The 27,019-nt window shown below is 40.5% G+C and overlaps 1 protein-coding gene across 1 annotated transcript in view; it reads right to left on the bottom strand.

Moving 5' to 3' along the window:
• The window catches only part of AK5 (adenylate kinase 5), a 483,936-nt gene that overhangs the window by 218,369 nt on the left and 238,548 nt on the right, over positions 1-27,019 (bottom strand). Inside the window, exon 8 of the mRNA XM_007946496.2 lies at positions 21,532-21,608. Coding sequence (XP_007944687.1) covers positions 21,532-21,608 — 77 coding nt within the window. The remainder of the gene's footprint in view (positions 1-21,531; positions 21,609-27,019) is intronic.

Consider the following 27,019-nt stretch of genomic DNA (forward strand, 5'->3'; position numbering starts at 1 on the left):
TGGAAAAGCCTCCAGCTTAACTTTTGATCCAGGAACTTTGGACTTGCCAGCTTCTGTAAGTGTGTGAGCCATTTTCCTAAGATAAATCTCTCTCTCTCTCTCTCTCTCTCTCTCTCTCTCTCTCTATATATATATATATAAGCTTTACTGGTTTTATTTCTTTTGAGAACCCAGTGTAACACAAATAGTCTCTAAATTTAGGAGGGATAGAATCATAGGTCATATTTTGGCTCTTGTGGACTTGTTTTACTTGTCTTCAACTTCAACTTGAACTTGCAGATGAGCAATTAATGGTCTGTTCTACAATCAGCTCCTGGCCTTGTTTTGGCTGAAGATATTGAGCTTCTCCATCGCCTCTTGCCATAGATGTAGTCAATCTGATTCCTGTGTACTCTATCTGGTGAAGGCCATGTGTATAGCCACTGTTTGTGTTGTTGAAAAAAAGGTGTTTGCAATGATTAAGCCGTTGGTCTTGCAAAATTCTATCATGTGATCTCTAGCATTATTTCTATCACCAAGGCGATATTTTCCAGCTACTGGTGATTCTTCTTTGTTTCCAACCTTTGCATTCCAATCACCCGTGATAATTAACTTGTTTTGATTGCATGTTCAGTCAATTTCAGACTGCAGAAGTTGGTAAAAAATCTTCAATTTCCTCATATTTGGCTTCAGTGATTGGTGCATAAATTTGAATAATAGTAGTATCAACTAGTCTTCCTTGTAGGCATATGGATATTATCCTATCACTGATAGTATTGTACTTCAGGATAGATTTTGAAAAATTCTTTGTGATGATGAATGCCACGGCATTCTTCAATTTGTCATTCCCAGCATAGTAGATCATATGGTTATCTGATTCAAAATGGCTGAAATCAGTCCATTTCCTCTCACTAATGCCTATGATATCGATCTTTATGCATTCCATTTCCTTTTTGACAACTTTCAATTTTCCTAGATTCATACTTCATTTGTTCCATATTCCAATTATTAATGGATATTTACAGCAGTTTCTTCTCATTTTGAGTCATGCCACATCAACAAATTGAGGTCCTGAAAGCTTTACTCTATTCACATCATTAAGGTCAGCTCGACTCTGAGGAGGCAGCTCTCCCCAGTCATATCTTGAATGCCCTCTGACCTGAGAGGCTCATCCTCCAGCACTATATTGGACAATGTTTTAGGGTTATTCATAAAATTTTCCAGTAATAGATCAGACAGTGTTTCACTGCTTTTCATAAGGTTTTCACTGGCCAGTTCTTTGAGAAGTGGATGGCCTCTTCCTTCTTCCAAGTCTGTCTTATTCTGGGAGCTCTGCTGAAACCTATCTACAATGGGTAACCCTGCTGTCATTTGAAACACCTGTGGCATAGCCTCCAGCCTCACAGCAACATGCAAGCCACCCCAGTAAAACGAAGCGACAGACAAATTCATCTCCCTTAGCTGTTCCAAACTGCCACTGACTCACTTCCTGGTTTCCCTGAACTGTTCCAAACCACCGCCAGCTTGCTTCCTAGTCTCCCCTAGCTGTTCTAAACCTCAGCCGGCTTACTTCCAGAAACTTATTATACAAGAAATGGCAGAAGGATCTAGAAATGTCTGATGGAGAAAGAAGATTGATCAGGTTCTAGCTGGTTGTCAACTCCATGACAGGTGGGACTATGGATCTTACACACAGCTCTGTTCCTGATACCTTGCATAACATCTGACCCGTAAAATGTGCCAATAATTAACTGTTCAGGGAAGACATTTTGTTGTCTGTAAACAATTGTATTATATTAGAAGAGGGAGTTAGACTTCTATCATTACTGTAGAGAGAAGTGGGCCCTGTTGTTGTTTTTATGTGTCATCAAGTCGGACCCGACTCATAGCGACCCCTCCTTGGGTTGCCAAGGCAGTATCACTACGGAAGTAGATTGCCCCATCTTCCTTCCGAGGAGTGGCTGGTGGGTTTGAACCTCCAGCCTTCTGGTTAGCAGTCAAGTGCCTTAGGCACTACACTACCAGAGCTTCCAGAATTGGGCCCTAGGGATGGAAATTACAGAGGTGGATTTCAGATTAAAGCATAAAGAAATTTTCTAACTAGTATTGTCTGTTAGATTATCTTACTGAAGATAATTCAAATTCTAGGTAGCCATTCCTTGGAGATGTTTAAAAAGGAAAAAAGATTTCTGTACTGAGTGGGAAATTATGTCCTCCTAACTTCTTTCCCAAGGAGCTCTGGTGGCACAGTGCCTAAGACATTTGACTGCTAACCAGAAGGTTGATGGTTCAAACCTCCCAGCCACTCTGCAGAAGGAAGATGAGGCACTGTACTTCCATAAAGATTTACCACCTTGGAAACCCAATGGGGGTCACTGTGAGTTGGAATCCGCTCAAGGGAAGTGGGGTTTTTTTGACATTCTTGCCCAAGGAGCCCTGTGGTGTAGTAGTAGTTCAGTGCTCATTTGCTAAATAAAGGTTGGCAGTTTGAGCCTACTAGTCACTCCACAGGAAAAAAATGTGGCAGTCCAATTCCTTAAAGGTTTACAACCTTGGAAACCTTATGAGGCAGTTCTACCCTATCCTATAGGGTGCTATGAGTTGGAATCTACTAGACACAATGAGGTTTTTTATGGTCCTTCCCATCCATCTGAAGGAGTTCTGGTGGTTTAGTGGTTAAAGGATTTGGATGCTAACCAAAAGGTGAGTCATTTGAACACACTAGTGCTCTGTGGCAGAAAGATGAGAGTAGCTGCTTCTGTGAAGATTTACAGCCTTGGAAACCCTCTGGGCAGTTCTACTCTGTTCTATAGGGTAGCTAAGTGGAATTGATTCTATGGACATGGCTTTTTCCCCCATCCCTGAATCTGGTTATTTAAGAAAAATCTAAAGACAAGTATTTGTAAGAGAGAGAGAAAGAAACATCAGCTCCTACCACCACCATTTCACAAATATCTGAATATCGCCCTTCCCCTGGCCTGCCTCTGTAGCTAAAACCCTATCACTTGGGAATCTGAAAGGAGTTGATATTGTGTCACTAGAAGATCTCTCTCAATTTTTCATTTGCTAATTGATATCATTTAACCAAATGTCACTGAAGTTGAAAAAAATTCCCATCATCTTAAACCACTGTTGATTGTATAATCCTTTTCCTCTTGAAATTCAGACCAGTAAAAATCATTATACTGCCAAAAATCAAGGATTTTTAATTTTCTTTAAAAAGTCAACCCTGCTAGAATGGGTAGGAACATATTAAATTATTGTTGACTATTAACACTCAAAAACACCAAAAAATAACCAAAGTCACTGCCGTCGAGTCATTTCTGACTCATAGTGACCCCTCCTTGGGTTTCCCAGGTGGTATCTCTACAGAAGTAAATTGCCCAGTCTTCCTTCTGAGAAGTGGCAGGTGGGTTTGAACCACCAACCTTCTAGTTAGCAGTCAAATGCCTTAGGCACTATGCCACCAGAGAATGAATGAATTCTTCATTAATCAGAAATGTAAAAGGTGCACAGTGGTTAAGAACATGGGAGGGTCAGACTTCCTGGATTTGAGTTCTGGTTCTGCTAATTATTAGTTGTATGGCTTTTGGCCTCTCTATGCTAAAGTATCCTTGCAAAATAGGGGCTTTATAAGGATTAAATGAGATAATATACACAATACACTTTAAAAAAATGTTGCTGTTGAGTCATTTCTAACTCACAACAACCCATGTGTGTCAAACTGTGCTCAGTATGGTTTTCAGTGGCTGATTTTTTGAAAGTAGGTCACCTGGCCTTTCCTCCAAGGTGCCTTTCTATAGACTGAAACATCCAGCGTTTTGTTTAGCAATGAATATGTTAACCATTTTCACCACCCAGGGACTCCACAATACACTTAGAACAGTAACAATAGCTAAAACATGTAAGTACCTACTTTAAGTCAAACACAATGATCAGCCTTATTAATTATCAGAACAACCCTACTTCTACCCCCAAATTTCAAATGAGGCTTAGAGATATCAGGCAACTTGCCCAACTCACACAGCACAGCTAGAAAGTTGAAGAGCTGTGACCCAATTCAACTCTCTACTGCAAAAGCCTGTGTTCTTAGCCTCCACATCATAGGACCTCCCCACTTATGAAGTTGCTTTCTAGCCCTCCATTTGTGAAGGATGTTAAAGCTAGAACCAGGAGAGGTAGCAAAAACATAGTTAAAATTTCTCAAGTGCTTACTATGTTCTAGGCACTAATTGTGCATTACTTTACGTACACTTTGCATACACTTTACATGCATTAAACTTTACCACACATTATGAGGTTTTATTATTGTTCCCATTTTACATATTTAGAACTGAGGTCCAGGAAGATTAAGTAAGATTTTAAGGATTCAAACTAGGTAGTCTGGCATCACTGAGACTGTTTTAACCAATACATTATGGTTCTACTTCTGAATAGCTCTACATGGGGCAAGGGGTTTTGGAAAACCTGGGAACCACTTTCAGCTCCAGAATCTCAAGGAAGACAGATGAAGAAGAATCAAAGACCTTCTGAGCCCATTTACCTGTTTGATGATTTGTTAGATTTGCCGAGAGGACAGGAGGGGCAATGAGCTCAAAGAGGAACAGACGGGAATGACTTTTGAGGCACAACAAGTGGTAGTAGGTATGAGCTTTTTGTTTGCTTGTCTTGTCTTTAATTTAGAAGCTTGGTGACTCATGAAGAACATACTTGGTTCTAAATAGTAAATGCAGTTAACACTCCAAATGCCACTTTGCCTTTTAATTAATCATGTTTTGGGGGCAGCCAGCAGAGAATGCCCCCCAAAAAATCCAGTTTCTTACTGTATATCCATAACCTCAAAGGAAATTCAGAGTCATCTATTAGGTGTATAAGAGTGCTCATGGTCTAGTTTAATTCTCAACATTATCCCCAAGGTCACACACTAGTAAAATCTTCACTCCAAATTCAGTGTTTTCCAATAAGGCATGCTCCTGCTCCCCAATCTATAATAACCACCTCCAGCAAACCCTCCCCCGAAAAATCTTAGCTTGTATCCTGGAGCTCTGGTGGCATAGAGCCTGAGGCATCTGTTGGCTAACCAGAAGGTTGTTTGTTCAAACCCACCAGTCAGGCTGCAGAAGAAAGACTAGGCAATCTACTTCCAAAAACATTTACCACCTCAGAAATCCAAAGCAGAGTCATTATGAATTGGAATCAACTTGATGGCAGTGAGTTTGGTTTTGGGTTTTTTTGTTTTGTTTTGTTTTGTTTTTAATATTTTGTCTCAGTAATTGAGCCAAAATATGACCTTGAATATTAAGTTAGAGACCATCTAAAGAATAGATTTGGTGCATTGAATACCAATGACCAAAAACCAGAGGAACTGTAGGATGACATCAAGAAGATCATCCATGAAAAAAGCAAAAGGTCATTTAAAAGGCAAGAAAGGAAGAAAAGACCAAAATGGATGTCAGAAGAGACTCTGAAACTTGCCCTTGAATGGAGAGTAGCTAAAGCAAATGGAAGAAATAACAAGATCAAAGAGCTGAACAGATTTCAAAGAGCAGCTCAAGCAGACAAAGCCAATTACTATAACAAAATGTGCAAAGACGTGGAGTTAGAAAACCAAAAGGAAAGAACATACCCAGCATTTCTGAAGCTGAAAGAATTGAGGGAAAAATGTAAGCCTCAAGTTGTGATATTGAAAGATTCTATGGGCAAAATACTGAATTATGCAGAAAGCATCAAAAGAAGATGGAAGGAATACACAAAGTCACTGAACCAAAAAGACCTGGCCAATGTTCATCCATTTCATTAGGTGGCACATGATCTAGAACCAATGGTATTGAAGGAAGAAGTCAAGGCTGCAATGAAGGAATTGGCAAAGAACAAGGCTCCAGGAATTGAGAGAATACCCATTGAGATGTTTCAACAAATGGATGCCCCACTGGAGGCACTCACTTTGCTATGCCAAGAGATTTGGAAGACAGCTCCCTGGTCAACTGACTGGTAGAGATCCATATTTGTACCCATTCCCAATAAAGGTGATCCCACAGAATGTGGAAATTATCGAACAATATCATTAATATCGCCTGCAAGTAAAATCTTACTGAAGATAATTCAAAAACGGTTGCAGCAGTATATTGACAGAGAACTTCCAGAAATGCAAGCTGCATTCACAAGAGGATATGGAATAAAGGATATCATTGCTGATGTCAGAAGGATCTTGGTTCAAAGCAAAGAATACCAGAAAGATGTTTCCTTGTGTTTTATTGACTATGCAAAAGCATTTGATTGTGTGGATCATAACAGATTATGGGTAACATTGAGAAGAATGGGAATTCCAGAACACTTAATTGTACTCTTGAGAAACTTGTACATAGACCAGGAGGCTGTCATTTGAACAGAACAAGGAGATACTGCATGGCTTAAAATCAGGAAGAGAGTGTGTCAGGGTTGTATCCTTTCCTCATACTGTTTGATCTGTATGCTGAGCAAATAATCCGAGATGCTGAACTATATGGAGAAGAATGTGGCATCAGGATTGGAGGAAGGTGCATACAACCTGCAATATGCAGATATACAACTTTGCTTGCTCAAAGTGAGGATGAGTTGAAGCACTTACTGATAAAGATTGAAGACTACAGTCTGCAGTATGGATTTCACTTCAATAAAAAGAAAACAAAAATCCTCACAATAAACAATAAGCAGCTTCAGACGATGTATTGCACTGGACAAATCTGCTACAAAAACCTTTTTCAAGTGCCGAAGAGCAAAGATGTCTCCTTGAAGACTAAGGTGTGCCTAACCCAAGCCATGGTATTTTCAGTCGCCTCATATGCATGTGAGAGCTGGACAATGAGCAAGGAAGACCAAAGAAGAGTTGATGCTTCTGAGTTGTGGTGTTGGTAAAGAATACTGAAAGTCCCATGGACTTCTAAAAGAACTAACAAATCTGTCCTGGAGGAAGTGCAGCCAGAATGCTCCTTGGAAGCGAGAATGGCTAGACTTGGTCTCACCTACTTTGGTCATATTGTCAGGCAGGACCATTTCCTGGAGAAGGATATCATTCTTGTTAAAGTGGAGGGTCAAAGAAAAAGGGAAGGCCCTCAACAAGATGGATTAACACAGTGGCTGCAACGATGGGCTCAGGTATAGCAAGGATTGTGGGGGTGGCACAGGACCACACAGTGTTTCATTCTGTTGTACACAGGGTCTCTATGAGTTGGAGTTGACTCGACAGCACCTAACAACAACAACAATAGTTTTGGTTCCCTCAACATCTGAGCTAACCCCCTTTGAAAACACATCCTTATTTCTCATTGCCATGTAAATCTGTTTCATTCTGTGTTCTCTGTTTGTAGTTACAGAATTGCCAAATTCTCTCTCCTTCCTTCTTCATTCTCTTTACTGAACAAGCATTTCTGAATCGCACTCCTACAATCTGTCAGGTATCATGCAAGGAATTGTGGAATTATAGGGAAACAGACATTGTCTTTGTGCTTAAGTATAGTCTAATGATGGGAAAGACATGTACACAAAGAGCTTTAATATATGTGAAAAGTGTTATAATGGGGATAGAAAACAGGTGCTGGTAAAAGTGAGGTCAGTTTGCCTAAAGCTTTCAGAAGGTCACTGGCCTCCAAATTAAATCCATTCTTTTCAGGACTTCATTATTTTGTTCCTCTCTGCCTTTTGTTTAATGCATTTTAAGGGGTCCCTTCAAAATCCTGAATGATAAAGCTGTTGTTCTTTTAATTTATCTATAATGTATTTTTTTAATCTATTGAAGAGAGAATATGAGGCATTTACAGTACATAATCATCAAAACATTGTATTTGTATAACTAAATATATAGTGCTTTGCTGTTCACAAAATGCCCTGATAGGAATCAGCTCAATAATCTACACATTATTCTCTTTATGTGTTTGTAAACTGAGGTTCAGAGAAGTAAGTGGATGTACCAACAGCACAACGTCTCTAAGTGGAAAAAGCAGAACTGATATCCATCCAGCTCTAAGCCTGGGGGTCTGTACTTCCTCTATCCACAACCACTATTGCTAATAAAAACATGGATACAAACATGGATCTATTCCCAAAACCACAAAACCAAACTCACTGTCATTGAGTTGATTCTGACTTATAGCAACCCCCTTTGGGTTTCCATGGCAATAAATCTTCACAGAAGTAGATTGCACAGTCTTCCTTCTGAGGAGTGACTGGTGGGTTTGAACCACCAACCTTCTCATAAGAAATCAAATGCTTTAGGTACTACACCACCAGAGCTCCTGATGGATCCATTAGGATAGTTGAAATAAGGGTATAGAATGTGACCCGAAACTCCACAGAAAGGGAAAAAGAATTTTATCGGTACGTGGACAATGGTAACTCTGCTTCTTGGCAACCAACTCCAAGGTGCAAAGGGTAACCTCATCACATCCCTCCCCTACCACTCACGTTTAAGTTTGTGCAAGCCTGTGTTTGCTTTCAGATTGAGTTTTCAGGTTTTGCACCTCTCACCCCTTACTTCTGTAAATACATAATGATCCCAGAAGGTTATCTGGTTTCCCATTTATAACAGTTACCTGTCTTAACTCTGCAAGATACATCAGATGAAGGGTCACTCACGAGTTCTATTTCCTTTTCTTTATTATTCAGTGATACTATTGTATTATCCCAAATATTTTCATTTTGCTTCAAAATGGCATGGCATTCAAGGTTATTTCAGTTAATAAGATGTCCCAGGAGGCCATGAAATTAATTAAAAAACCTGTCTGACAAGAATAATAGAGGTTTTGAAAGAGAAAAGTAAACAGCCTCTACAGATCAGTCCTTCTGGAGTATATCCTATTTATTTGAAATAAACAATTCTATCAGTTTTCATTTCTTTCTGCATAGATTTCTCCTATAGTGCTCTGATGGGCCATGGCAGCTGTGCATGTGATAAGGCATTTACTTTAATGTCTTCAGAGTATGGAAAGGTATTGAACCCTTGGCTCAAAATTGGCAACCTAAGTAATACAATATCACTGTCTAATCTCTAATATACACTGAAAATATGAAGGGCATCCCTAAATTTTTAGTCAAGGATGAGGTAAATATATCTTTATTAATTTATGATGGTTGAAAATGGAACTCGTCTTCCTTTTTATAGACTCAATCAGGTCCAATTCCCCATGTCCAATGGAGACAGCAAGGAAGGGTAGCCTGAACCTGCAGCAGGCATCTTTGTTTTGTGTTTGGGGAAAACAGACTTCCGTCCCTCTCCAATGTATCTGCCCTTATACTTTTCAATAGGCCACCAATGGCTGTTACCACCAAATACAAGTGCTTCCTGCAGAGCTGAGAAGCAAACCCAGCCATTCCAGCTGTCTGACTTCATCTGGTCCTGAAAAGACTTGCTACAAAAATTCGACTTGTCTATGAGAACAGCAGTGAGTGAGTGAGCTGCAACTCACTAAGTCCCCAAATTATGACCAGTGCTGTGTTACTGAAATACACTGCCTTGTGAATGATGGCATTTAAAATCAGCTTTACAAATCCAACCTAACGTGTTTTGATTAAATGTAGTATTTCTTGATTTAGAAGCTAAATATTTCTATGGAACTTCAGTAAAAAACAAAACACAGCACAATAAACTCCATTATTTGTTCTGATCTGGGAATGTGCCATTATTATTTTATTCAGCAAGTCTATTTCCATCCCTACAGTATCTTTGTCACAATGTAGTGGACACAAAAGAAGTACATTATAGAATCCACCTCCTTGAGGAAGAAAGGAAAAAGAACACTGTGTGGTTTCCTGTGCTAGGTGCTTTCACATAGATTATCACATGAATTAAAAAATTCAACTAGCTTGCATATTATTATGTCCATATTTTACAGGTGAAGAAACTCAGGCTTGAAGAGGTTCAGTAAACTTGCAACTTGTAAGTTTGGAGCTATACCTGTCTGGCTCCAAACTCCACGCTGTTTCTCATAATGGATGCATGTAGGAGGCCAATCAGAGTTATATGCCTAGGTATATAATGAAGCACAAAATTAAATATAATCAAGTGCTAAGACTGACAATATTAACCTCAAGTGCTTTAGGTGTTCAGTGGGGAAGGCAAAAAAAATTAATGTTTACTCTAATTATTATTAGGATCTCTGGTAGAATAGTGCGTAAGGCACTTGACTGCTAACCAGAAGACTGGCGGTTCAAACTCACCAGCCACTCGTCAGAAGGAAGGTTGGGCAATCTACTTCCGTAGTGATACTGCCTCGGCAACCCAAGGAGGGGTTGCTATTAGTCAGGGCCGACTTGAAGGCACATAACAACAACAACTAATTATTATTAAAGAAGATTTCAAGGAAGAAGAAACAAGTTTAAAATGATCCTTACAGGGATTACTGGGCTCAATGTTCTTTTTAATAAAGAGCTGTTGTTGTTGTTATGTGCCATCAAGTCGGACCCAAATCATAGGGACCCCTCCTTGGGTTTCCGAGGCAGTATCAATACGGAAGTAGATTGCCCCATCTTCCTTCAAAGGAGTGGCTGGTGGGTTTGAACCACCAGCCTTCTGGTTAGCAGTCAAGTGCTTTTAGGCACTACGCTATCAGAGCTCCTAATAAAGAGCTAGCTGTGACATAAAGTTATATTTTTAAAAATGTCACATGCACATCTAGTTCTTCTGAGCATTTTCCCCTTCTGTCCACTTCTCTCCCTATCCTCCTGTGACTCCTTGGTTTACTATCACGGATCCATTCCAGTGGCCACTGAGTCAACACTGACTCACAGCAACCGCATGTGCATTAGAGCAGAACTGTGCATCATAAGGTTTTCCATGGCTGATTTTTCAGAAATAGACTGCCAAGCCTTTCTTCAGAGGCATTTGTGTGTGGACTCGCACCAAGAACTTTTTGATTAGGAGCTGAGTGTGTTAACTGTTTGGAGCACCCAGGGACTTCATGTACCATGGTGGTGGTGGTGGCTATCACCAATCTCTGTTCTCTTTTTGTAGTGCATGTTGGCAAAATGCCATCACTGAGTGTGGTAGTTAAGTTTCTCTGTTAATTTGGCTGGGCATGGTTGAGTGGCTGGGCAGCTGGATATAGTTGTTCCCCATGGTGATATTGGTAATTAACTCCATGGTGGACTCTACTGGAGCAGCTGAGTAGCTGCTTTAGGGAATGTGGTCTGGTTCCAGTATTTAAAAAGCAACTTTGAGGAAGGTCTCCAGCTTATCGTATGCTTGAACCTTGCCTGTAGCCAAGTCGTTGTTCAGCAGCCTGCCATGCTCTGCTGATCTTGGGACTTTCAATGGACTTGAATCAACAGCCTGCTGTGTGGTTTGATACTATCAGGACTGTGCCTTTTCACTTGTCAACCTTGAGTTTGCCAGCCTTGGCAGCCATTAGTTGCCTGAGTGAAGAGATGCCTCCAGCTTCAGTAGGCTGAGAGCAAAAGGCAGAGTTAAAGCCCAAGGTCGAGGAGCTTTCACCCAGCCCATAGAGCCTGGCACTTTGAACTCAGACTTAAGGCCTCCAAACTGTAAGAGAATAAACTCCTGTTTGTTCGAGCCATTCCCATTTGTGGTATTTTCTGTTAGAACAGCACAGAGGTAACCAAAACACTGAGTGAACCAAACTACCAGCCTTCTCTGTGTCCCACTGGAAGTTCCACAATACTCTACCTTTAGGACCTAGGAGGTACCTAACAAAGATTTGCTAAATGAACGATTAAAAAATTTTTTTAAAAGGATTGATTACCCACTGTCATTTAGTTGATTCCAACTCATAGCAACCCACGTTGGGTTTCTGAGGCACTAAATCTTTATGGAAGTAGATTGCCCAGTCTTGCTTCTGCAGAGTGGCTAGTGGGTTTGAACCGCCAAGCTTCTGGTTAGCAGTCAGATGCCTTAGTCACTGTGCTACCAGAACTCTTTAAATCCTTAATCAATCATTAAGGATTGATTGATTGTTGTTGTTGTTATGTGCCTTCGAGTCGGACCTGACTCACAGCGACCCCTCCTTGGGTTTCCGAGGCAGTATCACTATGGAAGTAGATTGCCCCATCTTCCTTCCAAGGAGTGGCTGGTGGGTTTGAACCGCCAGCCTTCTGGTTAGCAGTCAAGTGCCTTAGGCACTATGCCACCAGAGCTCCCAAGGATTGATTAGTCAAAGTAAATTTCCAGGCCTTAATCTCATGGGCTCTCAGATTGCTTAACAATTGTACTGTATTTCCTTAGGCCACTCTCTCCTATATTCAATCAATCTTCCACTCTCTTCAAGCCTCAGACTCTCGATAGATGGCTTTGCGTCTAGAAGTCATCTGACAGGAACTCACCAACATCTCACTATTAAACATACAAAACCACATTCCACCCAATCCTCATTCCTTCTGTTACAACCCACATGGGGTTCCTTTTCAGTTCTAAGGCAGTCTCTCCACCTGTGCTTTAGAACCCAGGCCTACTGTATTCAGAGAAGCCTTCCTCTCTCTTGTATATTCATTCTCCTTCTCCGTAACAAGTGGATCCTTCCTATAAGTTTAAACATGCTCAAGTGTCTTCCACTAAAAACAAACAAACAAACAAGACAAACACTGCCAATAGCTCTTTGTAAGCTTACCAATTCCCTACATATTTCTATATTGTTGTTAGTTGCTGTCGAGCAGCTACAACTCATGGAGATCTTAGTATAATAGAAGAAAATGTTGCCCACATCATCTCCATAATCATTGGTATGTTTGAGTCCATGGATGCTCCATTGCATAGTGCTTGCCAACCTAGGGAGCTCAACTTCTAGCACTATACCTAACAACAGTCTATTGTGATCCCTACAACATTTATTGTCTACTATTGGGAAGCAGATCACCAGGCCTTTCTTCCTCATCTGAGTCTGGAAGCTCCACTGAAATCTGTCCACCATGGATGACCCTGCTGGTGTTTGAAATACCACTAGCATAGCTTCCTGTAACATAGCAAGAGTGGTCTTGCCTGTTCTGTCAGCAATATCTGACATTCACTCCACCTTGAAATACTTTTTTGGCTTTGGGGACATTGTATTCTAGTGATTTTCTTCTTATCTCTCTAACAGTTTCTTCTACTTTTTTTTTTAAGCTTCATCTTCCTCTCTTCAGCCTTAACTTTCTTCAAAGCTCAGCCACAGACTCTCTTCTCTTCTTAATTCTGTTCTCTTTCTCTAACTTTCTCATCAGCATTCACAGTTTAAATCCTACCTACATTCAGAAGGCTCATAAATTTATATCTCCAGCCAGATCTTTCCTCTGAGCACCAGACCTGCATATTTAATTGCCTGTTTAAGTTTTCTACTTGGGTGTGTAAAGTCACTTTGAACTCAGCATATCTAAAATTACACTCATGTTCTTTCCTTAGAATATGCCATTTCTTAGTGTTCTTTCTCAGTGAATGCCACCATCATCAACAAGCTGTATAAGTTAAAAACCCAGGAGTTACCTTCAAGACCTCAACTCCCCCTGTCGATCACATCCATTCCAACATGCAGTATTGTTTATTTTACCTCACAAGTATCTCTCATATACATCCCTTTCTCCCCATCTCCTCTATCACTTCAGTATAAGGTACTATCTATCATATCTTTTGACTGGACCCCTGAAACCTCCCAGCTGGTCTCTCTAGACCCACTCTTGCCTTCCTCCAGTGTGTTCTCCACATTGAAGCCTGAATGATCTTTTCAAAACACAAATATAATTATGTTAACACCTCACTCCCATCAACAAAAATTCCCCAAAGCTTCCCAATGCTCTTAGAATTAAGTCAAAACACTTAAACTCATCTGGAAAGTCCTACTCTCCAGGTTCCTCTCACACCACTTTTCCACTTACTCAGCTCTCTAACTACACTGGCCTTCTTTCATGTGACATGCTTCTTCCTTCTTATTCATGCTAATTCCTTTTTCTGAACATCCCCCATCAGACAACCCTTTGCTGTTCTCCCATATCCATGACCACAAGGATACATAGCACTGTGTACCTGTTCTTCCAAGCACTTGACACAGTTTTAATTTTATATTTATTTACGTGATTATTTAATTGCTGTAAGCTCCATGATGGCAGTAACTGTGTCTTCTTTTGCTTATCACTCTATCCCTAGCACCTCATTTGGAGTCTGGCACATAAAATATTCTCAATATTCAAAAATGAATGAATGAATTAATAAAGTGGAAGGCATGGGCAGGGATGAAACAGTTATGTAGTGCAAGAAGAAGTTCTAAGATGAACTTGGGGAACACAACATTTTAAAGGATGGACAAAGGAAGAAAAATCACGTTGGGGAGAAGGGACAAGAGAACTAATGGCTACAAATGTGACATAAGCTAAGGGAGCTAAGAGATTTGAGAAAGCAGAAGTGCTCATAAGTTTCCTGGGCCCACACATGGTGTTGTTGTCATTGTTGTTATGTGCCATCGAGTCAGACCTGACTCATAGCAACCCCTCCTTGGGTTTCTGAGGCAGTATCACTATGGAAGTATATTGCCCCATCTTCCTTCTGAGGAGTGGCTAGTGTGTTTGAACCACCAGCCTTCTGGTTAGCAGTCAAGTGCCTTAGCCACTATGCTACCAGAGCTCCTCCAGACATGGTAGTAACTGGAAAATGTTCTCCTGATTTGGCAATAATGAAATCACTTTTTAAGGTCTTTTCAGGGGATGGGGTAGGCAGAGCTAGTTTATAGTATAGAATTCGAGGGAAGGATGTAGAGGCAGGGGTTCTGACGTTTCTTTTACAAAGTCTGGTGTTGAAAGAAAGGGTAGAGGAAAGACAGTATCCCATTTGACCTTTCTGTGATGCATGGCACTGTTGACTGCCTCTTCTTTCTTCAAAGTGGGGGTGGAGGTGGTAGAAAAAGACCCTCCAAGGATGAGAGCCTTACGAAAGAAAGCACAACCAATTAATACCGTATGGTCCATTAATGGGGATGGAAGGGGTGGCATCAGGTAGAGGCAGGATGCATACCTCCTTTTCTGAAGCTGGCTGAACGCAGGTATGGATAAGCTCAGGGGCAGAGTGGAGGGAAGTCACGTGAACTTGGTCTGTGATAGAATTTAACTGTATATTTAAAAAAAACCCATCAAAATGTTATTAAGTGTTGTTTCATTGTAAAGAATTGGGTGACAGAAGCAGGAGGAAATGATTTCAGATTACATGTAAGTGAGCACCCTGTGCTTTCCACACTGGTATTGTAAACAAGCATTTCCAGGCAGCAGTTGTGTCCAGCCTTTAGTATGTTTTCCATGAAGTGCAGGAGCCTCTTTTTTATTTTATGAGACAAATAAGCCCATTGGAAAACAGACATTATCTGTCCCTGTTTTCCAGTATTATCTCCAGGGCCTAGGTCAGTGCCTGACTGATAGCAGGTGCTCAGTCACACTGCATGAATGAATGAATGAATGAAGGTTTCCTTCAGAATAACCCACCCCCACTCAGCCCAACCTCATGGTTCACTCATCACTCTTTAGTATGAGCTCCATCAGGGTGGAATCCATGACCTCTGAGTGCACCATTATAATGATTATATTTTAAATTTTTATTGTGATTTGCACGAAAGTTTACAGAGCAAATTCATTTTCCATACAGCAGTTCATACACATTTTGTTTCATGACATTGACTGCAATTCCCCACAGTGTAATAGCTCTCTTCCCACTTCCTCCCTGTATTTACCTCTTCCTTGTGTCCTTCCTTTCCATGGACTCCTGCCCCCCCCCCCCCCCCCCGCCATGCCACTATTTCCCTATGCAAACACTGCCCTCTGTTCTTCCACAATTGATCAGTGGAAGGAGGGTATCTACCTGATATAAATGTTCACCCCATATGACTGTCTATTATTTGGCTGGAAGGCACAAGAGTGAGTTCAGTTCCAAACCTGAAGAGTAACTAGGGGTCATTGTCTCAGGGGTCTCACCAGGCTCTATCAGACCAGCAAACCTGGTCTTCTTTTTTACTTTGTGTCTCAGTGTGAGTGCAGTCTGGCATACAGTAAGTGCTCAAGACACATTTGCAGAATGAATAACTGCTCCTGAGCTTCTGAGTTGAGGCTACTGGTAGTCTGGGAGCAATTATTTGTTCTAGATTAGTTGAAGCTGCAGAAATGTGGTTTCAGGGTTTGAAAACCTGAACTGTAATTATTTGTGTTGAGAGGTGTTTATGGTGAGCAAGAAAGTACACAGAGAAGAGAACTGCAGGCATTTTCCTTGGTGTGGACTTTGCCAATCTTGTGCCATTTTCAGATTCAGTGTGTGGGCTCAGTGGCTTGAAACACTCTGCTCAGATGATTAGCATTGACTGAGTTGAAGAAGTGGTGGCCTTTGTTAGCTACAGAAAGGCAACGAGTCCTGAAAAGTCAAGTCTAACTAAGGTTGGGGAGGGGAGAGAAGGGATTCATGTTTATGGAGCATTTGTTCTTTACATGGTACATTACACTTCCTACCTTTCTTCATTATTATAGCAATACTTCTAAGGGGGGTTATCATCATTTTCTAGAAGAGGAAACTGAGACTCAAAGAGGTTCAATCAAGTTATCAAAAAAAAAAAAAAGTCATACAGTAAGTAGAAGAACTAGAGTTCACTTTTTTTGCTTTTAAAATAAATGAATATTTATTGAGCACATGTTGTGTGCTAGGCTGTGTGGCAGGCATTGAGGAGGCACACAGTAGGACACAGTCTTTGCAATGTAGAAAAATATTACAATATCGGTTGAATGGGCTTCCTGAGGAGGTGAACCTAAAATGGAATGACAGGCTTGCTTAATGAGATGCTTGGTCCTGAAGGAGCATGAGTAGTGGGTATCTGGCATGGGGGTGGTAGGGATAGGGGAAACTTCCACACAGAGGAAAGGGACTGTGCAAAGCACAACCCACTTGGAGGGATTGCAAATGGCTCAATGTGGCTGGAGCATACAGTGTGTTTTGGGTGAGTTAGGAGAGGAATGTAAGGCTTTAGATTCTGATTTGAAGGTTCTAATATATTTGTTGTTGTTGTTGTTATTTGCCGTCGAGTCGGCCCCGACTCATAGCGACCCCTCCTTGGGTTTCCGAGGCAGTATCACTACGGAAGTAGGATTGCCCAACCTTCCTTCCGAGGAGTGGCTGGTGGGTTTGAACCGCCAGCCTTCTGGTTAGCAGTCAAGTGCTTTAGCCACTATGCTACCAGAGCTCCCTCTAATTAGAACCTATATATTAGCTGAGATTCTGATTTCATCCTGAAATCAAAGAGGAGCCAATGAAGGGTTTTAAGCAGTGGAATGCCATGACGAGATTTGCTTTTCAGCAAGACCATTTTAATGGATGAAAAGTTTGGGACAGAAAGACTGATAAGGAAGCAATCTCCATGGTTCCAAGGAGCAAAGCTGAAGATATGAATGAAGGCAGTGACAGTGGGGTTAGAGAGGGGAAGATGGATACTTGTATACCAGACTGACCAGCTTCTTGACTAAACTGATGGAGGGAGGGAGAGAATAGGGGGCACCAGAAACCCTTGTTTCTGGATTGGACAGCTAGGAGGAATGGTGGCAACATTCACAGAAATAGGGAAAACAGAAGGAAAAACAGATTTTGTGGGGGAAGATGGTGAGTTCAGCGTTGGATGTGTTGAGTTTGAGATGCACATGGGAAATATAACTAGTGCTAGCTCGTAGGTAGATGTAAGTGACAGGAGCTCACCAGGGAGCTCTAAGTGAAGTGTAAATCATGCTGTGACTGAGTGTCTCAAAGAGAACATGTGCACTGAGGAGAGAAGGGCCATTGCCAGGATCCTGGGGAACATTCACATAAATAACTGACCAATGGAGAGGAGCTCAGAAAGGAAACCAAGGATGAGTGACTTGAAGTAGGAGGAGTGTTGGGAAAGAGAAAAAAATGGAGGTAAGAACTATAGCATATAGTAAGAGTAGAAGCTTTTTGGCCTAGGTAAGCTTACATATAAGTAAGCTCTACTTTCTAGACACCTGGCATTTAGCTAGAGCCACAAGATAGAGTCACTCATTGAATGTGACCAGAAAAACATGCAGTTAAAAGTTGTTGGGCCTTCATGGTCTTTTCCTTCTCCTCCAAGATCCCTTTAGAGGTCACATGTAAAAGGACCTCCAGAAAGAAAGCACTCAAATTTTCAGTTTTATTTGTTACTGCAGCACAACTGAGCCAATCTTTCCTAATCCTGGCACTGAAGGCAGACTGCCATGTTTGAATCCTGGCTTTACCTCTTGCCAGCTGCATGACCTTGAATAAATTGTTTAATTTTTCTGTGCCTCAGTTTCCTCATCAGTAAAACAGAGATCATAATAATATCTACTTTATATAGTTGTCTGAAGGTAAAATGAAGCAATAAATGTGGGGTACTTAGCACACTATTAAGTACTCTAGAAATGTCAGCAGCTGTGGACAGAAGAATGTCCAGAACAGGGTTTATAGCAGGAGTTAGCAAACTACAGCCCACAGGTCAAATTTATACTGCTGCTGATTTTTGTACAGTCTGCCAGGTGAAAATGAGTATTACATGTGAAGATCGTTGGAAAAAACTGCATTAAAATGATCTGAAACTCATATTTCAGTGTCCTTAAATTAAATTTTACTGGAACACTAGTTAAACCATTTGCTGTCAAGTCTATCCCAACTCATGGGAACCTCATGTGTGTCAGAATAGAACTGTGCTCCATAGAGCTTTTAAAATTGTGACTTTTTGGAATCCGATCAGCAGGCCTTTCTTCTGAGAGGCTTCTGGGTGGGTTTGAACTGCCAAACTTACAGTTAAAAACCAAGCACATTACTCATTTGTATTATCCCAGGACTCCTTACTAGAACACAGCCACATGCATCTGTTCATGTATTATCTATGGCTACTTTTGTGCTACAATGACAGAGCTGACTAGTGGCAACAATGAGATATGGTCCACAAAGCCTAATATATTCGCTTCTTGGCCCTTTACAAAAAAGTTTGCTGACTCTTGATTTACACTGTGAGATATAACAAAAGATCAAGAAAAATAAGAACTAAAAAGTGTTAACTAGAATTGCCTATGGATTAATAATGACTTTGATAATGCTTTTATTGGAATAATAAAAGTAGAAACTAGAGTTTAGGAAGTCACTTAATTTCTATAATTCTCAATCTTCTCAGCTGTAAATTGGAGAGAAACAGAGCTACCTTCTTGAGTTATTGCAACGATCAGTGTTAATTCACGTAAAACATAAAACATAGTGTCTGGCTTACAGGAGATGCTTAATAAGTGGAAGCTCTTGCTTCACTTAATCTGCTGCCACCAAAATTGTCATTCCGTTTTAGATAATCATTTCTCATTTGTTATGTTTTAAGGCTTTACCTTAAAACATTTCTCATTTCCATGTTTTAAGGCTTTACCTTATATACTAAGTCTTTGCTCATATCTTACCTCCTTAATAAGACCTATCCTGATGTTGCTATTTATATTGTAATTTGTCCCTCACTCTGGCAATTCTAACTCTTTTATGGTACTCTTTTTCTAATAGAAATGTTCACCTCTGACATTCTAGAGAATTTAATAAAGTATTGTGTTTATTGTTTACCAACTGTCTCTACCATTAGAATGTAAGCTCCTGAGGGCAGAAATCTTGGTCTATTTTACACAATTACATATAATCCTGGTGCTCCGTGAATATCTATCAAATGACTAAAATAGAAAAATATCAGTGAGGACTTTTTTTTTTTAATACTGCTTAGGACTGGATGTACTCCTTTAAACTGAGGATCTGTATTTCATCATCTTTGTAACATTCTCAACTATTACCTGTTAGAATACAGCTTCTGCTCCATCTCCTCCATTCTCTCCGTCTGGAACTCCTTTTACAGTGTTGGCCCAAACAGTCTATCCTCAACAATGCTTAATCCTCTCCATATTTGACATCTAGTCAGCTCTTTGTTTTATTCTAAGGCAATTTTCTCTATATCAGTAAGTTTCTTTTAAGCTCTGTCTAGTCCAGTAGTTAACCTGTTAATTGAATCTTGATTTCAACAAACAACAGTAATTTCTATTTCTTCCCTTTTCCTTTCTGTCTCTTAATTTCCCACCTTTTCTGTACTTGTTTCATAGTTTCTAATACGTTTATCTCTTTGAATATTTTAAATATTCCTATTTTAAATCTTTTTCAGATTTTTCTGTTATCTCTAACTGTTCCATTTGTTTAATCAGCTGGCATTGTGTTATAGTCCATTTCTTTGTGCAGTTTGTAATTTTGGATTGTCAGTGCACCTTCAATAGTGGTTGTTTAGCAAGTGCTTCTGCCAGGGACAACTAAAAAGGCATAAAAAATATATCACTGAAGGGTGTCCCTCAGGATAGGAGGTAGTATAATGTGGGCTTTAGGGAATGGACTGTAAGTTTCCATCCTCACTCTGACATTACTTGCATAACCTTGAACAAGTTACTCTTTAAGTCTTTATTCCATTACATGTAAAATAGAGATAGGAGTCCTATTGGTGCAAATGTTTAAGCACTCAGCTGCTAACTGAAAAGTTGCTGGTTCAGACTCACCCAGTGCCTCCATAGGAGGCACTGCTTTGGTAAAGACTGTGGTAAGAAAACCCTATGGGGAGTTCTACTCTGTCATAAGGATTGTTATGAGTCAAAATAGACTTGATGGCACACAACAATGACAATATGGAGCTAAGAATACTTTCTAGAGATGTGAAGAATTTGTGAGATAATGAACATAAGGAGTTTAGTCTCAATGTTTTACATGTATTAAGTGCTTAATAAATGATATAAACCATTATAAATATGTGGTAGCCATTATATTCCTTGTCAATGACTTCTCCTTTTGTTGTGGTATAAAGGAAGTGACTTCATGCTCACGAAACTGGCTTTTGAATAGCCAGCTGTTGCATTTGGAAACTGGTTATATCTGTTTGCTTTATTTGTGACATGTATTAGTTAAAGCTAGAAAAAAAAAAAAAAAAGAAAAAGAAAAACCCACAAGAACATGTTCACTTGGCTTTCAGCCATTGCTAAGGAGCATTGATGAAAGATAGAAGGAAGTTTCAAACATTATCCTGTTTTAAAAAATAAAGCCTAATTAGAGAGTTGAATCATTTGCCAACTCTTCTGGATCATTAAGATGTAGCAGTAGGGAGAGTTCTTTTGAAAGGACAATGACCCAGATACATTTCTTTTGTTTCATTCAAAGAGAAAATGTATATTTAACTTCTTGGCCATGTTTTCCTTGGTAATCAGTCCCTTTCAAAGGTCAGAAATAGAAAAACAGAGAACTGAACCTTTAGCTGATGATCAATAAACACTATTGGAAGATAGAGACACAGTAAAATTTTTGGGCAACAGAACCTCACTTCTGTCTCTTTTCCTTAATCAAATGCTATTTTGAATATGTTGATGAGAGAGGACTAACGAGCCAAAGTTAGTGAATGAAAGCTGTAGGCTTCTATCATTTATCATGGAATATGTTATTAGTTATTTATAAAATTTTCATAAAATGAAGATTATAATTCTAATTTTTATAAAACATTTATGAAGGCATGAATTAAAAACATTTATATAGAGAAACACTTTTTAGGTTTTAATTACCTGATCTTCATAATCAGATCCTGTATCAATGCTCTCTCCAGTGTCCAACATCATGGATGGATCAAGGTCAACTGAACCTAAGATTAGGAAAACAAAGATTAGCTGGGGAAGGCCATCTATGTACATTTCTAAAGCAAACTATCTCCCACTAGGTTTCCATACTTTCTTTATGATAAACTTCACAAACATTTCTAGACTGTCCATCTGCCAGGCACTGTGTTTGAGCTAGAGACAGAAAAGGCAAAGATACTTTGGACACTGTCCCCACCCTCAAGAAGACACTGTTGTGGTGTAGACTGATTTGTCAACAGCTAGGTTCAAAAACTAAAAGGAAAGAGCTATTGATTCTGACTGATAGTGGAGGTGATGGTGAAGTTGGGATTCTTCACAGAACTAACCTATGAGCCAGAACATTGAGGGTTAGAGTTGGCCAGAAGGATAAGAGGTTTCATAGTGTGGAATTGTAACCAGAGTAGAAGAAACACCAGAAGCAAAGAAAGAATAGGACAAGATCAAGGGATTTCCAGAAATAAGAAATGCTGAGTTTTCCCATCCCATGAAAACTTGAGAATTTTTCCTTAAGCCTTTTGATTGCTGTAGTCCCTAAAGTGTGCCTGACACAAGCCATGATATTTTCAATTGCCTCATACACATGTGAGAGCTGAACAATGAATAAGGACGATCGAAGAAAAGTTGATGCTTTTGAGTTGTGGTGCTGGCAAAGAATGCTGAAAGTGCCATGGTCTGCTAAAAGATGGAAGAAATCTGTCCTGGAGGAAGTGCAGCCGGAATGCTGCTAGGAAGCGAGAACGGCCAGACTTTGTCTTGCTTACTAAGGAGCTCTGGTAGCATAGTGGTTAAGACACTTGCCTGCTAACCAGATGGCTGGCAGTTCAAACCCACCAGCCACTCCTCGGAAGGAAGGTTGGGCAATCCTACTTCCGTAGTGATACTGCCTCGGAAACCCAAGGAGGGGTCGCTATGAGTCGGGTTTGACTCGACGGCACATAACAACAACAACAACAATAACTTTGGTCGTGTTGTCAGAAAGGACCATTCCCTGGAGAAGGTGTCATGTTTGATAAGGTGGAGGGACTACAAAGGCGGGGAAGGCCCTGAAGAGATGGATTGATAGAGTGGCTGTGGCGATGAGCTCAAGTATAGCAGGGATCATGGAGCTGGCGTGGGACAGGGCAGTGTTTCGTTCTGCTGTGCATAGTGTCACTATGAGTCAGAGATGACTTGACAGCACCTAACAACAACAGCAATTCCTAAAGCAAGAAAAATTAGGGTAACTTAATGTAATACTGGAGAGATTTTTCCCTAGGTAGTATAGGTTACAGTAAATTGCTTGCTCATTAATCTCCAAGGCTCAAACTTAAAACAGTAATTTTCATAATGGAGCTCCTGAAGCATAATTGATACATCAACCTCATTTAATGACTGTTTCCTGATGGGACATATATATCCCCTACCAGGAAAGGGAGAGACCAGGAGCAGCCTCAGGGACTTTAGGAGCAGCAGGATATCCAGGTTAAAAGGGGCGGGAGGCAAGGCTAGGCCCCAAGCCCACTAGAGCCAGGAAAGGGAAGGACCAGGAGCAGCCTCGGGGACCTCAGGAGTGGCGGGATATCCAGGTTAAAAGGGGTGGGAGGAAAGGCTAGGCCCCAAGATCCCTAGAGCCAGGAAAGGGAGGGACTAGGAGTGGCCTTGGGGACTTCAGGAGCAGCAGGATACCCAGGTAAAAAGGGTTGGGAGGCAAAGCTAGTCTCCAAGCCCCCTAGAGCTAGAAAAGAGAGGGACCAGGAGTGGCCGGGGACACAGAGTGGCAGGTTTCAGGTAGGAATTAGGTTAAGAGGAGGGTGCAGAGGTTTTCAACAGCTAAGGGAGACAAACTTGTCTGTCACTTTGTCATTCCATGAGGCTTGTATGTTGCTGTGAGGCTTGAGGCTGCACCACTGGTGTTTCAGATGCCAGGAGAGTTGCACATGGTGCACAGGTTTCAACACAGAATTCTTAGTCTTACAGACTAAGACAGACTAGAAAGAAGAAGGAGGGCATCCACTTCTCAAAAATTGGCCAGAGAAAACCTTATGAATAGCAGAGTTGTGGTGCTGGCAAAGAATGCTGAAAGTGCCATGGTCTGCTAAAAGATGGAACAAATCTGTCCTGGAGGAAGTGCAGCCAGTATGCTGCTAGGAAACGAGAACGGCCAGACTTTGTCTCACAGAAACATTGTCTGATACATAACTGGGCAACTATATGAATAGCTTGGAAACATTGTCTGACACAGTGCAGGAAGATTAGCCCCTTGGGTTGGAAGGCACTCAAAATAGGACTGGGAAAGAACTGCCTCATTAGAGTAGAACCAACCTTAATGATATGGATAAAGTAAGGCTTTCAGGACCTCCGTGTGCTGACATGGCATGACTCAAATTGAGGAGAAACAATTGCAAATATCCATTAATAATCAGAACATGGAATGTACAAAGTATGAGTCTAGGAAAATTGGAAGTTGTCAAAAATGAAATGGGACACATAAAGATTGATATCCTAGGCATTAGTGAGCTGCAATGGACCACTTTTGGCCATTTTGAATCAGGCAACCATATGATCTACTATGCTGGGAATAACAAATTGAAGAAGAATGATGTGGCATTCATCATCACAGAAGATATTTCAAGATCTGTCCTAAAGTACAATGGTGTCAGTGATAGGATAATATCCACATGCCTACAAGGAAGACCAGTTAATATGACTATTATTAAAATTTATGCACCAACCACTGAAGCCAAAGATGAAGAAATTGAAGATTTTTATCAACTTCTGCAGTCTGAAATTGACCGAACATGCAATCAAGATGTGTTGCTCATCACTGGTGACTGGAATGCAAAAGTTGGAAACAAAGAAGAACATGAGTAGTTGGAAAATTTGGCTTTGGTGACAGAAATAATGCTGGAGATCGCATGATAGAATTTTGCAAGACCAACTACTTATTCATTGAAAATACCTTATTTCAACAGCACAGTCGGTGGCTATACACGTGGACTTCACCAGACAGAGTACACAGGAATCAGATTGACTACATCTGTGGCAAGAGGCAATGGAAAAACTCAGTATCTTTAGCCAAAACAAGGCCAGGAGCTGATTGTGGAACAGACCATCAACTACTCACATGCAAGTTCAACTTGAAGTTAAAGACAATTAAAACAAGTCCACGAGAGCCAAAATATGATCTTGAATATATCCCTCCTGAATTTAGAGAACTTCTAAAGAATATCTGATGCATTGAACACCAATGACAGAAAACCAGAACAACTGTGGGATGATATCAAGAGCATCATCCATGAAGAAAGCAAGAAGTCATTAAAAATACAAGAAAGAAAGAGAAGACCAAAATGGATGTCAGAAGAGACTTTGAAACTTGCCCTTGAGTGAAGAGTAGCTAAAGCAAATGGAAGAAATGACAAGATAAAAGAGCTGAATGGAAGATTTCAAAGAGCAGCTTGAGCAGACAAAGCCAATTACTATAATGAAATGTGCAAAGACCTGAAGTTAGAGAACCAAAAAGGAAGAAGACACTCAGCATTTCTCAAGCTGAAAGAACTAAGGAAAAAATTTAAGCCTCAAGTAACAATACTGAAAGATTCTATGGGCCAAATATTGAATGAAGCAGGAAGCATCAAAAGAAGATGGAAGTAATACACAGACTCACTGTACCAAAAAGAACTGGTCAATGTTCATCCATTTCAGGAGGTGGCATATGTTCAAGAATCAATGGCATTGAGGGAAGAGGTCGAAGCTGTGCTGAGGGAATTGGCAAGGAACAAGCCTTCAGGAATTGACAGAATACCCATTGAGATGTTTCAACAAACAGATGCCCTGCTGGAGGCACTCATTTGGTTATGCCAAGAGATTTGGAAGACAGCTACCTGGTTAACTGACTGGAAGAGATCCATATTTGTACCCCTTCCAAAGAAAGGTGATCCCACAGAATGTGGAAATTATAGAACAATATCATTAATACCACATGCAAGTAAAATCTTACTGAAGGTAATTCAAAAATGGTTGCAGCAGTATATTGACAGAGAACTTCCAGAGGTGCAGGCTGGATTCAGAAGAGGATGTGGAAGGAGGGATATCATTGCTGATGTCAGATGGACCTTGGCTCAAAGTAAAGAATACCAGAAAGATGTTTACTTGTTTTTTATTGACTATGCAAAAGCATTTGATTGTGTGGATCATAACAAATTATGGATAACATTGAGAAGAATGGGAATTCCAGAACACTTAATTGTACTCATGAGGAACCGCTACATAGACCAGGAGGCTGTCGTTCAAACAGAAAAAAGGGAACACTGCATGGTTTAAAGTCAAGAAGGGAGTGTGTCAGGGTTGTATCCTTTCACCATACTTATTCAATCTGAATGCTGAATAATCTGAGAAGCTGGACTATATGAAGAAGAATGTGGCATCAGGATTGGAGGAAGAATCATTAACAACCTGTGATTGCTGACGATACAACTTTGATTCCTGAAAGTGAGGGTGACTTGAAGTACTTACTGATGAAGATTGAAGAATACAGTCTGCAGTATGGATTACATCTCAATATAAAGAAAACAAAAATCCTCACAAATGGACCTATAAGCAACATCACGATAATGGAGAAAATATTGAGGTTGTCAAAGACTTCACATTGCTTGGTTCTACAATTGACACCAATGGAAGCAGCAGTCAGGACATCAAATGATGTACAGCACTGGGCAAATCAGCTGCAAAGGACCTCTTTTAAGTGCTGAAGAACAAAGATGTCTCTTTGAGGACTAAGGTGCACCTGACACAAGCCATGGTATTTTTCAGTTGCCTCATAAGCATTTGAGAGCTGGACAATGAATAAGAAAGACCAAAGAAGAGTTGATGCTTTTGAGCTGTGTTGTTGGTGAAGAATGCTGAAAGTACCATGGACTGCTAAAAGAACTAACAGGTCTGTCCTGGAGGAAGTGCAGCCAGAAGGCTCTTTGGAGGTGAGAATTGCCTGACTTTGTCTCACATACTTTGGTCATGTTGTCAGAAGAGACATTCTCTGGAGAAGGATGTCATGCTTGGTAAGGTGGAGGGTTGATGAAAGAGGGGAAGGCCCTCAACGAAGTGGATTGACAAGGTGGTGACGGCAATGGGCTCAAGTGCAGCAAGAATCTTGAAGCTGGTGCAGGACTGGAGGTGTTTCGTTCTGCTCTGCACAGGGTCACTATGAGTTGGAGATGACTTGATGGCACTTAGCAACAACTAACAACCATTAAAAACAGAATTCAGTGCTGCTCATAAAATGTTCTGAACTCTGTGGAGAAAAAAACCACCCTATATTTCACTATAAACCTGGTCTTCCTAAATGATTCTTGGTCAGAATATGCAATGAGTAATATTAAATGAACATGGATTTTTTTAAAGTTAAGCATCTCACACACTTCTCACATATAGACATCCAGAG

This window comes from Orycteropus afer, unplaced genomic scaffold (assembly GCF_000298275.1).
Source record: "Orycteropus afer afer isolate SDZICR_OR568_19922 unplaced genomic scaffold, OryAfe1.0 scaffold00164, whole genome shotgun sequence".
NCBI classification, from domain to species: Eukaryota; Metazoa; Chordata; class Mammalia; order Tubulidentata; family Orycteropodidae; genus Orycteropus; species Orycteropus afer.